The 16,146-nt window shown below is 38.4% G+C and overlaps 1 protein-coding gene across 1 annotated transcript; it reads right to left on the reverse strand.

Moving 5' to 3' along the window:
* Nucleotides 1-2,981: 2,981 nt before the first annotated feature.
* Nucleotides 2,982-10,109, reverse strand: LOC129239454 (serine-rich adhesin for platelets). The gene is made up of 5 exons (XM_054874949.1): nt 9,933-10,109; nt 8,301-9,853; nt 5,302-5,446; nt 3,536-3,892; nt 2,982-3,466 (listed from the first exon to the last, which is right to left on the reverse strand). The coding sequence occupies exons 1-5, from the start codon at nt 10,107-10,109 to the stop codon at nt 3,062-3,064; spliced, it is 2,637 nt and encodes an 878-aa protein (XP_054730924.1). The 3' UTR covers nt 2,982-3,061.
* Nucleotides 10,110-16,146: the final 6,037 nt, after the last annotated feature.

Genomic DNA, 16,146 nt, shown 5'->3' on the forward strand with positions numbered 1-16,146 from the left:
TTGAGTAGTGTTACTACACTTGTTTCTTAGCCATTTTCTTCTTTAATAATCCCAAAGCTATGTATTCTTCTAAATTTTTAAACATATCCCCTTGTAATATAATAATTAGTTGTATTTGTTTGATTGCCAACAGTTTGTTTTTGTTTGCTTTTAACTATTCATTTCTTGATCAACAATTTATATACATAAAAGTATTTGATTCAACATATTTGAGATTTGACTCCTAGATGGAGTTTGCCCATTCAACAATTGCTGTCTGCCTATAACAATAACACTGTGCGGTAAGAGAAATTGATCAGGAGGAAAATAAACTTGATGGATAGAGAAAATGGAATAGAGTATTTTTAAAGGCATGCCTAGCCCTTAACGTAAAATTTTACAGATTTTTTTAAATTTGAATTTTTATTTGTGTGATGGCGCTATATTTGAGCGCGAAATCATAAGTGAACAAGAATCAATGATTAACCAGCAATAGTTAGCGAACCTTGCCACTTTACGAGTGTGACTAAATTAGTAGTGTTATACAATTTTTTTATAGTGGTTAGAAAAAATATATCCCAACATGGAAGGTGGTAACATAAATTAAATCATAAGTTAAGTGAAATCTACTCCGCAGAGGAAGACAAATGGCTGCTCAGCCGAACAAAAATTCTCTTGAAGAAGTACCCAGTTTTTCTAATTTAAATTGGTTCATCTGTTAGTCTTTGAGATGCCACTTTTGAGCATAATCTGTGAGAGAATGTATGCGCAACACGAGAACAGGCTTAGCTTTGTAAGCAAGTTATTGTTCTCAGCTCAGTTGATACCGGAAGTACTGACTTTTCGAAAACAACATCGCTACTATCTACTGCCGCTAATAAAGCTTTCTTTGGGCAAAAATATTATATTATGAGTTTATTAACACAACTTTTCTGATGAGCCAAAACGTAAAAGGCCATAACAAGGTGCATCCAAAATAAAATAATAATAAAATAAATAAATCGATAAGGTACAGGGCTATAAATTGTGCCTCCTAGTGCCTCCTGCGACGCCAGCGAATAAAGTGCTGCCTATTGATTTCAGAGATAGTGCACAGAACGTTAATTTGTCAGTGAGGTCCGAGCAATTGTTCGCCATGTCCGAGTGTACAATCAAGTTAGAGTGACAAATCGCAAAGAAACACATTATTGAGAAGAACTACGAAAATTAGCCGCCCGTGTATACGGACAACTACATTGGTTGCTATCTCCTTATGTGCAGTCATTGCGGGCTAGCACCTCGCATACCAGTGGTGGTGCGCGATACGAACAGAATGGCAGCTCGTTGACCATTTACAACCGCAGCCTGACTTCGTCCGCCACTCTGTCCACATCGCGGAGCTGTGAATTGGATTTAAATGGTCTTGAGTAGTGGGAAAGTTTTCGGCCCATGCAGCTCAATCAACGAAGAATCTAGAGATGTCCTATGCCGAATTGCTGCGCAGCGCGGACAGCATCAAGCACGGGTATTGTCAGTCGACATCACCATCACGTTGAAATTCACGCAGAAGAACCTACACGAATGAGTAGTTTTCATTTGATAGATTAATTCTGGAATGTCTCGTTTAACAGAATTTTGGGCTTCAAATAATCATTTAACGTAAAAGCCCAACTCAAAGTAAAGTCTTACAATTTTCAAAAATGACAATATCTGCGTTCTAGTGGCTAATGATCGGCATACGGAAAAAAATTGTGTAGAATTAGGCCTTTTGTGCATTTCTGCTCTTGCGTCTTTTTGAAATTTGTAGTATTTTTTGTTTGTACAACATAAAAATGTCTAAGCTGATATCTCTTCTTCTACCGGTTTTTACAAGAGGTGGATAATTTTCCGTTTGTTAACTCTTTTGTTTCTTCTGCTCTTTAAATTCATCTTCTCTTTAAGATCTACGATACTACGGAATGGAACGGTGGTGAGAATTCATTTGCATGGGGCTCTCAATAATTTCATCGTGTCAGCTGATACGGGCGTACGTTTACGTTGGTGAGTGTGAGCACCAATAGTCTTTGTGATAAGAAATAGCAGACGATCGATAATCGCTAGGCACCTCGCATTCGGATCGGAAAGGCAGGCTAATGCTAATGTTCCCTGCTTTCTGGAAGGTCAACGGAAGTCGGCGAGCTGGTTTTTGAAGAATATTTTTAGGAGCCACCTCACCTATCCAAAGAGTAGTATTCACACAACTTGACAATTTCCTGGTGCCGCACAGTGTAATAATATATTCCCTATAACTAATGTTACATAAATGTTTTTTGTGAGTATTTAGCCTCAAGTACGATCATATTTTATTACATTAGTATTTTTTGTGATATATTTTTAATATTTTCCTTTTTAGTATGTTTTGATTAGCTACAAACCCGAGTGCATATGCTACGAATATACTATATTTGTATAAATATAAATACATTATTATAATATATGTATGTATGTATATATTTTGTTTTATGTTTTTTTTCGTTTTCGATTTAAAGGTATAAGTTGCGCTTTTGGACTAGGTATGATAGTTTGAAGTAAATATGATTATATTTTTTTTTATCGTACTGTAGTAGAGTGCTGGTTTCATAGTAGGAATAAATAAGTACATATGTGCGGAAAACCACGTGCATGTTAAGAGTTTAGAGTATAGATGAGTGAATGTTAAAGAGGGAGAGAGCATCTTTCTTTTGAGTGTGCAAATCTTTGAGTATAAAGTGGACACTATAAAAGTACAACTAAATGCTTAATACAATACTGAAGTAGAAGTCTTATTTTGGATTGCACACCTAAAACTATACTTCCCAGAGTATGCAATTAAAACGTCCAATTTGCTGGAAGTATAATTACGCACAAAATAGGGATGGAAAATCCAGATTTAATATATCTATCTTTTTTCAGTTTTTCAATATCGCAAAGTCGTAACTTGCCCGTATAAAAAGGAGCCAAAAGTAAAGCCTGCAATAAAATAAATGGGCTTCTTACAACCAACGTTTTTCGTTTGTAATGAACAATTTTTTCACAATAAATATTGGATTTCTTCCCCAAGTTGCTCATTTACAGTAACAACAATTTATATAATACTGTTGCGCTTGGCACGTAAGGCAGAGCTTTGCATGGCGGCTACGACAGCCTCGGCGCCACCAGTAAATATTGGTTGATAGGAGGCGCGTCTCAATACATGCCACATGGCCACCGGTTTGCGCAGCGAAGAGAGCATTTGATGCCAGTGGCGCAATCCCTTGCCCGTAGCACAAGCACCAGCTATCACATGACCTATCGGTGCAATACGCGGTGTGCCACGCTCACCATCCTCAGCTTCCGTTACACCAAAAACGGTGAGACGCAATTGTACAGTGGTGAGACTTGGCGGAGGCACACTGAAGATCATCGACTCATTGAATATGGGGCACAAATCACGACGTTTTAGAGAGGTACGTTTTTTTAGTACTTTCTTCTCGTTGTTCATCAAGTAGACCTAAAATTTAAATGAATATTTGTGAATACGGTACAGAAGATGTGTGTATTTTCCATCCCTGGTACTTACTTTTACAAAAACGCTTTGCACTTGTTGCGGTGTTGCTGTTTTGCCAACCTCTTTTATTTCCATTTTCAAATTTCGCGCTTTCACCACCACAACTGTAAGGCGTTCCGCTGTGGGCAAATAACTTAATGAGAACATTAGTTCGCCCCACTGTGCATTACATTTGCGCGAATCGGTTAGTGGTATCCATGTAGTGACGTGCCGTGGCATTTCACCGATTTCCATTTCTGCTTCACCGATAAGCGTATGCGCGTCGCCATTGTGATATAAATGGAACCAAAGCGAATGTCGACATTGTTGTTTTTTTAGCCAAAAGTTGAACGATTCATTGTAGCTGGGCGTGACGGAGTCTTTGAATACCTGCAATAGCAGAAAAATGCTATAAGTTAAATACAATTTCGAGCCACAAGCACGCAACAAATAACGATCGGACGAAACTTCAGACTGTATAAACTCCTTTTCTCTTCCACTCGTTTTAATTTTACTGTAATTCTGCAAAGAATGCTCGTAAGCCATGTAATTTTTCTTGGTTAAAATTTTAGTATCAATGGTTGCCGAAATACAAAAATCTGTTGGAACTGTTTTGAGGCTAGCAACTTCTTCTTGTCCAAGATTTTGATTATCAACTAGCATTATACCCCTGCGAAGCAAAATAATGTCTATAGACTTGAGAGGCGTTGGAAAATAATGCAAACTTATTTCGAGAGTGACTGTTTTGGGTCCCAACCAGTGCGTACGTTGAAAGGAAACAAGTTCGGACTACCGGTTTTCTACATGGTCAAACAAATTTAGAAGGTTTGCCCCACACCAGACTGTTAACCGGCTCTCAGCAAATTTAAAAGAATCAGCTGATGGGCTGACGTAACCGAGGTCATGACAGCAGTTTGTTTAATTAGTGAATTAAAAAACATGGGTGCCTATAAGTATTTTGACTCCAAGCTCAACTAGATCAGTCACATAAATTATAATGTTTCAAAGTCTTTCGCCATATTGGCGTTTATTCGTGGAAGCTGTTCTTCGTTTTCTGATTCCTATACTCTCAATTTGTTGTACTTGTCATTAGTTCGGTCCAAGTTAGAAAACGCGGTATTCGTTTGGAGACCATTTCATGCGGTCTATATTAATAAGTTAGAGTCTATTCTTGCGCTCGATGAAATTCGTAGATCCCATTTCGTCCTATTGCTCTCGTTGCATACTAATAAATCTCATGTCCTTAAAGTCTATGCGTGTTTAATTGTCGATGTGTTTTGTCTTTGATATATGTGCGGGCTCAATAGATTACCCGTATCTGCTTAAGAAAATTCATTTCAATGTTCCCTCACGCATTTTCCTTTGTAATGAATTGCTTTTTGTGGGTATTGCTAAAACTGTTAACGGGATGAATGTTCATTTTAAGAGGACGCTAGCTCAATTTAATGCATATTCTTCTTCCTTAGCCTTTAATTTTCATACTCTATGTGTACTTTTAAGAAGCTACTCATGAGACTCTTATCTTAAGGTCTTTGTTTGCATTTATCTATCATTAAGTCCGTAAGCACCCTCTTTGTTAATTAATAAATAAAATCAAATAAAAAAATAAATAAAAAATATATGTATGTTATGTTACTCGATGAACTATTCGCCCAATGATATCCACGCACAACTTCTTTCTTTCCTTTGGTCAGCTTATGTGAAATTTCAACAGGTATTCGCCCGCAATATAAATTTACTTGAGCATTCTTTATGTAATTCTCATAGCTATAAATGCTATTCTCAAACAAAGCACTCACCTTCGTCTGCATTGCTACCGCCTCGTCTGGTACAAGATAAACGCGCACAAAAGTGTCTAACGACTCGACGTTAAAAGGACAAATTAGCCCCTTTGCCTCCAGCACCATAACGGTGAGCTCCATGCCCTCGTCGGTAATAGAATTTCTGTGAAATACAAATGCAAACATGCACATATTATACGAGTATGTGTGAATATTGAGTAGTGTGTGTTGGCTAAGGGAGAGTTACGAGTGGACATGAAAACAACGCAAAGCGTAGGTACTTTACAAGTGCATATAAAGCCATGTATGGCTGTAGTGGTGCAAAGCAAGCGTAATTAATATTTAGCGCGACGTGCAAAAAAAAATAGGAAAAAGAGGTAGCGTGAAAGGAAAACCAACCTACTATAAACTATTGTACGACAAAAACAACAAGGTTTAAAACTAATAAGAGGTCAGCCGGAAGTTTTCTTCGTAAGTTAAAGCTCAATTGAGCATTTCAACTTTATTCACGTAACGATTGTTTGTAAAATGTTAGAGGAATTAAGATGAATAACAGAAGAAATCGGTTTAACCAAGTTCGTAAGATGATCTGCTCATCCAGTCGTGCACACAATACTTCCTGCAATTATCTTGGATTATCTCAACGCAACTTACTTGGTGATCAAAATTGGTTGGTTGTTCTTTTTCAGCAGCTTACAGAACGTTGCTTAGGGCAGTGAATCATCAACCACTCTTTAACCTCATCTATGGTAGGACCAGGAAACATTCTGTTTCGACAGAGCGGTTCCAACGAAGCAGAGAGAGAAAGAGTTAGTTAAGTAGCTTTAAGTGGGCATGTGAAGAGCTGGTTAGTGTCATGTGGGATACCTTCACATGCCAAACCAATATTGAGTAAGTCAGGGTGAATTTCACATAGGGAGGAACTTAAACTGCTACAGTTTCGAGAACGCCATAGAGTCTATAGTGACAAAAACTTTCGGAAAATGGGCACAATCATGAACTTATACTAACTAAAAGCAAAAAAAAAAAACAAAAACAGAAATACCAGCTATTGGTAAAAAGAGATACGCGAGAAAATTATAGATCTGGGAAAGGCAAACTCTAGATCAATGCTTTTAGAGATGTTGGTTAACTCTTTATGAGCTCTTGTAATGGGAGTGAAATTAGAATAAGTTGATTTAGCAATACAAAACAGCAAGCGGAGGTTGAAAATGCAATGCTCTGTTGGATTTAAGTTCGGTTAAAGTTTATCTGCTCCAGAAGAATAGGACAATTGATGAGACCATAGACAATGACGTAGAAAACCGTGCGTTTGGAGGAAAATAACTTGTGATGAGCATATGAGCATACACTGGGAACCGTAAGACAGTAGAGGTTCTACAAAATGAAGTGATTGAATAGCGAAGTGAATCGACTCAGTGAGAATGCATGGAATGAATCGGATTCAAATTATTGAATTTTGTCCTAACCAGGGAATTGAGATCTTATTGACTATCATTCTGAAATTTTTTTGGAGTAAAATTCTAATAATAATTTTTGCAAATGGCGTTGTGCGTCAATCATATTTGACACTTATGAACTGGACAGTTGTGGTATACAAGCAGGCAAACAATGGAGCGCGTAAAGATCAAAATAAAGATTTCCATCACCCAAAATCATTTTTTTATTTAGTAAAAAGTTACTCAAAAACAAAATTGGGTATTTAATTCTGTGCCACCAGGTATTTAATTCTGTGCCGCATATGAGGGTAATTTAAAAATTTTTAAAATTATGTGACACTTCTAGAGGAAATGAAGAAATATTGCAAGCAATTAATAGGGGCATAGATGATCTCAAATACATTTTTCACTTTCAGGTATACGCATTTCATTAAGTGGTTACTACCTAAAACTGTATAAGGTTTTATATTAGTAAGATTTAAAAATTAACGAAATTGTGAAGAATAAATTTTCATTTTCGTTTTTCAATATACTCGTATGTGGTAATGCGATGGTGGTCATTATATCACTCTGTCTATGGCATTTCACTAAAACGTGCACCGAGAAAATAAAGTTCGGTTTCTCTTGAGCCCAGAGACATTTGATAATTGGATAATTTTATATAGGTAATCACTGACTTTTGCAATTTTTGTTTATCAGTGCTAATGGTACCGATAGTTAAACTTCGAGAGGCATCCAACTTGTTTCTCCAAATCTAATTGAGCTCTCGTATTCTTTTAACCGTCGAGTGCTTGGCACGTCTTACTCTGAGGAGTCAATATAAGGGGAATCGTTTTGAACAAGTAGGGTAACAAATATATCTGAGCAAATTAATTTTTGTCTCGAAAAGATTCTCATAAAAACTATCAGCATCTGAAAGCGACCTACATTACAGATCATTTGTGAGACAACATCAAAGCGTATACCACAAAATTTCGAAATAGTATGTATATTGGACCTCTTATCATATTAGACCAATTTATTTCATGAGAAAGCGCGCGCTCATAAGCGCCAATCAGTCACTGTAAGATTGTATAAGATTTCCATCTGGGATGAATTGTTCAATACATACATGCGTTTGTTGCAAATTTCTATGCATGTGATGCCTGCACAAGTTGAGCATGAATGTGTGTCCTAAACAAAAACAACACAGCTATTAAAATACTGACAACAAAGATAACAGTTGCAACAAAAATAATGCAGTATATGATTCGGGTGAATGCACATTGCACACTTGAAAGGTTGTTAGCACATAAAATATAAGTGCCATGACCGGGGAGGGGGAGTTCAGCAAATCTCTTTCCGTACGCCAGTGGGCTGTATGGGTGTGAAAGGTATGTTACACAGAATAATTTTGCCGTATGTGATCGGACATGTATGCAAGCTTATTTATGTGTAGTATGAACTGTTGCAAGCATATTGTGGCTGACTGAAGTGCACTAACTAACCAATAAACACCCCACGCCAAGCACTATCAACAGTAGGCGTTTCTTCTGCACTTTTCGTTTAGTTTTGACTTGTTGACTCCCCGGTACTTACTTATCGTATTGCAAACCGACACACAGGTAGCCGGTTATCTGTGTATATGGCTGATCCAATTCGCCCACAAACACTGACGAGGTGTCCGAGTTCACCGAGTCACATGAGATGGCCCGTTCCAAGTTGATGCCCTCCATTGAACCGCTCGCGCTCGAATCGAGTGAACATTGTGAGCTATTGCGTCGGCCAAGGCTCATTAGAGAATCTTGGCGCAGTAGTGAACGACCGAAAGACCAGGTTGTATTGCCACTACCACTGCTGCTGCCGTTGCCACTCAAACCGAGTATGCAATGTGTCGTCTGTGTATTGTGTGCTCCACTCGGATTAACACCCAGTTTGCGGAAGAGGAAATCTTCGGAGAAGGTTTTCTGTAGCATGTGTGGCCCCTTTTGTACCCGCTGTGTCAAGCCGGTGAAGGGATTTGTTGAGTTTTGTGTCAACCGCCGCAGTCCACTTGAAAGCGACTTCAGTTCGGAGTCTTCGGATGCATCGGTGGTGGAGAGGGAGCGATTGCGGAGTTCTTGGAACTGTTGTTGTAGTGATTTCGCGCTTAGCGATGTTGGTGCAGTGCTGCTAGAGTTGGTTGTTATCGTATCTGTCGCTTGGGTCAATTCGCTGTAGAAAGGATTGCAGACACCATTTGCAGCATTGCCGTTTGTGCTGGTAGTTGTTGCCAGCGTAGCCGTTTCAGTGTGTGCTGTGGTACCATTGCCCATATGTCCATTGAAATTGGTGGCATTGTAGTTAGAATTATTTTGCACGTTATTATGTGTGTTAAGCTGTTGTTGGTGTTGTTGTTGTTGTTGCGATGTTTGCTGTAGTGGTAAGGCAGTGTTGGATTCCGGTAAGCTCTCAACGGATTCACAAAGGAAGGGGTTTGTGCTGGAATTGCGACGCTTCAACGTCTTTGAATGGCTATGTTCCGCATTTGAAGTGTTCGCAGTTGTTGTCGTTTTTGTGGGTAAAGCTTCAGTTTCCTGTTTTGTAGTTGCTGTTTTGATTGTTTCCTTATGTGCACCTGTGGCACCTGCACCGTTACCGACATTTTGCAATGAGACCTGTCTCTTAGCCACCGGTCGGGGTATGGCGCTAGCGCTCAAGGCCAACGACGAGGCAGACAACCGTGGCGGAGGTGGTGCCTCAATTGGTTTAGGTACGGCGCTATTCGTGGACTTCATAGAAGAACGCCTGCATGAAACCATTGTCGCGCTTTCGCTATTGCCAGTACGTCCATTCGAGTTTATTTGATCTCCGAATCGTTGGCTATTATTGCTGGTAGTGGGCGTGGTCTCATTGATTTGTTCAAATGAAAAGGTAACTGTTTTTATATGACTTGCACTGGCAGGGGGTTGTGAGCCAGGTGCAGGTGCAGGTCGTAACGGTTGTGGTGGTATATTTGAGTCAACTTCCCCCTCGCCAGCGAGATTCCAGAGTGGCGTAGTGGCATGCTGTGTAGGCTGTTGGCCCGACTGCCGGTAATCATCCTTATCGATTGTATCGAACCGCTTAAAGCTGCCGCTGTTGCTGAGTAAGAATTCAGAGCCGGAATGGATCTTGAATGATGGGTAAAGTTATAAGTTTTTATGATTATCATAAATTTATATTATGTTTTCAAGGATAATTTTTTCTCACCATATAACCATTCGCATGGAAAAGTTTATTTTTCGATAGTCCAATTTTCTCTTCCTTATTCGATCGCATCCATGTATTGGCGCGTGGTCCCAAACAGTGACAGGCGAACATTATAAATGCTATCACTAAGAGGAGCATCAGTGCTAGACTGGTGAATGACATTGGTTCGCCATCCATTGTTGCTCAGTGGCCCTAGTTTGCATGCGTGCATTTGACGTTGACGAGTTGGAAACAGTTTGAATGAGTGCAAGAGTGACCGTAGTCTGTAAATGAAATTAAATTTATGGCATAAGAAAAATAAATGTATTAAAAAAGCGTAATATACTAAAATGTATGTATATAGAATCTAGTTGCATATTATTATAATCAGACTTTTCGTAAATTCATCGTAGGCTCGACATTCGTAAACTTAGATGTATCGCTGAGCGTAAATTTGACATTCGTCGAGTGGCATCATTGAATCTACTATTAGTGCGAAATCGTATTCTTTCATCTATATACATATTTTACAACAAGTTTATACTACCGGAAAAAATTTAAAAAGTTAAAGCTTATTGCCTAATTCTACAATATTATAAAGGTTGTCAAAAAAGTCTTGCGGTATTTTTATTGAATTTTCAATTGTTCATAAAATTGGTTATAATAATGCGATTTAAGTCAAATATGCGCCGTTTTGTTCGATGACGAGCTCCCAACGAGATGCCAACTTCATAATGCCCCTCTTATAGAAGCTCGCTTCCCTATTGTCAAAAAACTCGGAGAGCCAATTTTCACAGGACTCTCTTGTGGACAACTTCCGACTACCAAGCTCGTTCGCCATGGACAGAAATAGGTGGTAATCACTTGGTGCGAGATCCGGACTATACGGTGGATGCAAAAGAACCTCCCATCCGAGCTCCCGGAGCTTCTGGCGCGTCACCAAAGATGCGTGTGGCCTGTCGTTGTCCTGATGGAGGACAATTCGGCCTCTGTTGATCAAAGATGACCTCTTCTGCATGAGTGCCAGTCACCATCCGCTTCAAAAACGGGTCGATTTTGTTGCGATTCGCATGCATCCATACGGGCAAAAATGTTTTTTTGCGTCAAGTCGTGTGGCACCCATACATTGAGCTTCTTTTTGAATCCAAGCTTCTTCAAATGGTTTATAACGGTTTGATGACTCATGCCCAGCTCTTGGCCGATGCTACGGCTGCTACTATGCCGGTCTCTTTCGATCGAGCGATTTTATCGCAATTTTCGACGACAGGCCTTCCGGACCGTGGCGCATCTTCGATCACCTCTGCACCAGAACGAAAACGTTGAAGCCATCGTTGTGCGGTGGAAATGGAAACTGTATCGGGTCCATAAACTGCACAAATTTTATTGGCAGCATGAGATGCATTTTTGCCTTTATCGTAGTAGTACTGTAAAATATGCCGTATTTTCTCTTTATTTTGCTCCATGTTTGCGACGCTATAACTCACGAACGACTAAAAGCAAACAACAATTAATCAAACACGTGTTAGCACGTGAAAAGAGCTTTCCAAAAAGCTCTAGCGTGAACCGATGCGACGAATACAACTAGAACTGCGCGCTTGCAAAGACAAGCTTGCGGAAATACCGCAAGACTTTTTTGACAACCTTTATATAAGTATAAAAACTACCAAAGCATAAATGATAATTATTTATTTATTTTATTCTTCTACAGAGTATAAACATTATTTAAAAGTAGCTTTTTCTATCAGATAAGCTCTGTAAGCCTAACAGTTTACGCCTACTCAGATAATCGGGTAACCATAAGGCCAATGTAATTTGGATACTGCAAACTTGGTAAAAATTCTTTGCACTCTTTCTAAAAGGTTTTCCAATAACAGGTGTTATTTTGAACAGCCCGCTATTTCGGTAGATGTCACCTTTGGATCTGTCATTTTTTGATATTTGACAAGCAGAAACTACACCATTAATAAAAATGGAACGATACACGCTTAAACAATGCACTAAAATTATTAAAATTCTCTATAAAATGGTGAAAATTTGGCAAAGACGGTTTGTAAAACTCGAACATTTTTGGATCATCGTGAAGCACCTTGTCGGACCGCAATACAGAAATTGGTGAAAAAATTCGAGTTGTTGGGACAAGTTAGTGATGTGAAGAATAAAGCCCGTGCACGTCGCTCAAGAAAAGCCGAAAATATTGCTGTTGTAGCCGAAAGTGTTGAAGAAAACGCAGGTTTGTCCATTCCCGTCATTCTTTGGAATTAGGCATTCCACAAACGTCATTACTCCGTATTTTGCATAAAGATAAGATCCAAATCTTAGGCTTATAAAGTCCCGTTAACACAAGAACTCAAGCCGGCCGATCATCAACAACGTCGTGTCTTTGCTGATTGGGTCTCTGAAATGCATGAAAATGATCCGGAATTCCATCGAAAAGTTATCTTGAGCGACAACAAGCAAAATTTTCGGCTCTGGGGCTCAGAAAATCCAAGAGTTATTATTGAAAAGGCTCTCTATCCTCAACGTGTGACTGTTTGGTGCGGTTTATGGTCCGGCGGAGTCATTGAACCTTACTTTTTCGAAAATGAAGCAGGAGCAACAGTTACGATGAATGGATTGCGCTATCGGGAGATGATTATTAATTTTTTATGGCCGGAATTGGATGGTATTGATCTGGACAACGTTTATTTTCAACAAAAGTTAGTCTCGAATCGAAAATCAGATATTTTATCTTATTATTATTTTATTTCAATATCTTGCCATCCATATTGTAATTGAAAGTATAAGGACTAGTTCTCCTAATTAGAATATGACACAACACAACGTTTAAATAACAAGTTGGGCGTGATAATTTAATTGGAAATTAAACGTAAAATTGGTGCAGGTAGACTTTAGGACTATACCTGAATAAAAAGTTTCGTTTTGAGCACGAAATCAAACAGCATCGAAAAAGTACTTTTTCCCGATGGGTCTGTAATTGCATATATTATTACGATCACCTGATCAATGAATAGGAACAATAGAACATAAATTCCCAGTATTCAAGAAAACTGCGTTATTTATGCATTCCTTAAAAATCTATTTTTATATAATATATAATAGATATGAAAGTTGAATGTAGTTAAACAAATGGGAGCAAGACCTTATGACCCAAACTATTATTAATTTTCATACTAACGATTGGGATCTCGACAACATCTGGCGACACGGTAAAACTCTCAATGATCTCTAATGGCAACGGGCCAATTGAATGGTTATTATTTGAGTAATAATTATCAATGGGATTGTCCGATGCAATATTTTCATAGATAAAACCAGTTGGACAACCGTTTGTTTTACACTTGGAGTTAACGTTATACCAACAACTATTGGGGTTATATCTTAGCTTTGATTCTAGATTTAAAAAATGCTGCTAGAATAAGAAATTATGCAAATAATTAAATTATTTTCTCAATCGAAGAAAGTATTGATGGTCAATATGTATTGGGTTGGCAAATAAGTAAGTGCGGATTTCACTCATAACTGGCTTCAGTTGAATTTTTAGGTTTGCAGACGTAGTACAAATGTGAAACACATTTTGTTATTTGATAGTTGGCAATTCAGCTGTCAGTCAGCAAAAAAAGTTTTTTGATCGTTGCGTAGTTTTTGTTTGACGTTCGTTGAAAAATGGATAATCAAAAGGAACATTTTCGTTATACATATGTATTTCGCTTTTTTATTTCCGCAAAGGGAAAACCACATCGCAAGCTCATAAAAATTTATGTGCTGTTTATGGTGACAAAGCCTTAAAAGAACGGCGGTGTCAAAATTGATTTGCCAAATTTCGTTCTGGTGATTTTTCATTCAAAGATGAAAACGCTCTGGTCGTCCAGTTTAAGTTGATGACGCCCTAATCAAAGCAATAATCGATTCGGATCGTCACAGAACAACACGTAAGATTGCAGAGAAGTTTCATGTATCACATACATTTAACGGAACGAATTAACAGCTGCGATTTGCTAAAGAAACGTAATGAGAATGATCCATTTTTGAAACGACTGATAACTGGCCATGAAAAATGGGTTGTTTACAACAATATAAAGCGGAAAAGATCGTGGAGCAGGCCAGGTGAACCAACTCAAGCAACATCAAAAACTGATATTCATAAAAAAAAGGTTTTGTTATCAGTTTGGTGGGATTACAAAGGAATTGTCTACTTTGAACTCTTACCACCCAACCGAACGATCTATTCTCATGTCTACATTGAACAACTAACGAAATTAAATAATGTAGTTGAAGAAAAGCGGCCCGAATTTACAAATCGAAAAAGTTTTGTATTCCAACATGACAATGCAGGGCCACACACGTCTTTGGCTACTCGGCAAAAACTATGGAGCTTGGTTGGGATGTTTTGCCACATCCACCATATAGTCCTGACCTTGCACCATCTGATTACTTTTAGTTTCGATGTTTACAAAACTCCTTGAATGGTAAAAATTTCAAATCGTACCTGATTCAGTTTTTTCCTAATAAAAACTAGAAGTTTTATGAACCTAGACTATGATGCTGCCTAAAAGATGGCAAAAGGTCATTGTTCCAAATGGGCAATACATTACAGAATAAAACTATTTAGTTACATAAAAAAATTGTCTTTGATTTTATAAAAAAAAATCCGCAATTACTTAGTTGCCAACCCAATAGATTTGATTGCTTGTATTTTTCGTAAGCTTTATTCTTCGCATTTCTTATATATAGATATATATATATATATAATTGGCGCGTATACCATTTTTGGGTGTTTGGCCGAGCTCCTCCTCCTATTTGTGGCGTGCGTCTTGATGTTGTTCCATAAAATGGAGGGACCTACAGTTTCAAGTTGACTCCGAACGGCAGATATTTTTATGAGTAGCTCTTTCATGGCAGAAATACACTCGGAGGTTTGCCACTGCCTGCCGAGGGGCGACCGCTATTAGAAAAATGTTTTTCTTAATTTTGGTGATTCACCGAGATTCGAACCAACGTTCTCTCTGTGAATTCCGAATGGTAATTACGCACCATTCGGCTACGACGGTCGAAATAAATAACTTAGTTTGCATATTAAATATTGTCAGGGCTTAATGCCGGAGTGTCCTTGAGACTTGGAATCGTGAACTCATGTACATGTATTATAATTGGAATTTTACTAGCAGGCATTATAAAAAAGGAATTTTGCCATTCATTTTTTGCTGATTTATTTTAAATAAATTTATTATACTGTAATAAGGCGGATCTCAACTTTTTCGCAGTGAAAACTTATTTTACATACATATAACAACCGAACAGTTTTCAATGTTGACCAATTTTTGTATACTCACTAAAAGATTAAAGAAAAAGATTAAGAAAAAAATTATATTACAAAGTATATGAATTTTTACGCTTGGGCTAAAGGTATGCCCAATTGTAGTTTTAAAGAAATCCCCTTATTGGGTGTTGCCTAAATAAAAGGTAATAGTATTGCGGAGACCTTTCGAAAATGTTGATATATAGAATGGAAAGTTGTGAACTAGTAACAAAAGAACAATTCTTGAACTTAAGAACACTGCAACGTCACGTGAAATGGTTCAAAAAGTGAAGTAGCGGCTTGAGCAAAGTGGCCAACGAAGTGCCAGTCAAATGGCGAAAGAACTGAAAATAACTGAGCGTAGCATCCGTCGCATACTGAAAAATAATCTCAAAGTCAAGTCTTACAAGATCCAAAAGGCTCATGATCTCACACCAAAGCAGCAACAAGTCAGACTTGAGAGAGCGAAGGAGTTGCTTCGCTTGATCAATTTCCAAACATTGTGTTTTCTGATGAGACAAATTTTCAAATTGAGCAATTCGTAAATTCCCAAAATGATAGGGTTTATTTGACCAACCGCTCATACGAGAATTTGCAGGAGGAAGGAAGCGGCACCCGTCACAGATAATGGTTTGGGCCGCTGTAACCGCAGATGGGCGCTGCGAAATATTATCGGAAAATTATCCTGGAGGTTGCTTTGAAACCGGTAGCAGACAAACATTTCGGTGGCAGGCCATGGACGTTTCAACAGGACTCGGCACCGTCTCACAAATCTCAAGTGAACCAAGAATGACTAAAAAACAACGTTCCGAACTTCATAACGTCCGCAAAATGGCTCTCAAATTCCTCAGAAAAAAAGAATCCGATGGGGAGCTTGCGATTCGTTTCTGGACCGTCTCAAGGTCATATTTAAGGCAAAAGGTAATCATATCGAGCAAA

Source organism: Anastrepha obliqua, chromosome 2, assembly GCF_027943255.1.
Source record: "Anastrepha obliqua isolate idAnaObli1 chromosome 2, idAnaObli1_1.0, whole genome shotgun sequence".
Lineage (NCBI taxonomy): Eukaryota > Metazoa > Arthropoda > Insecta > Diptera > Tephritidae > Anastrepha > Anastrepha obliqua.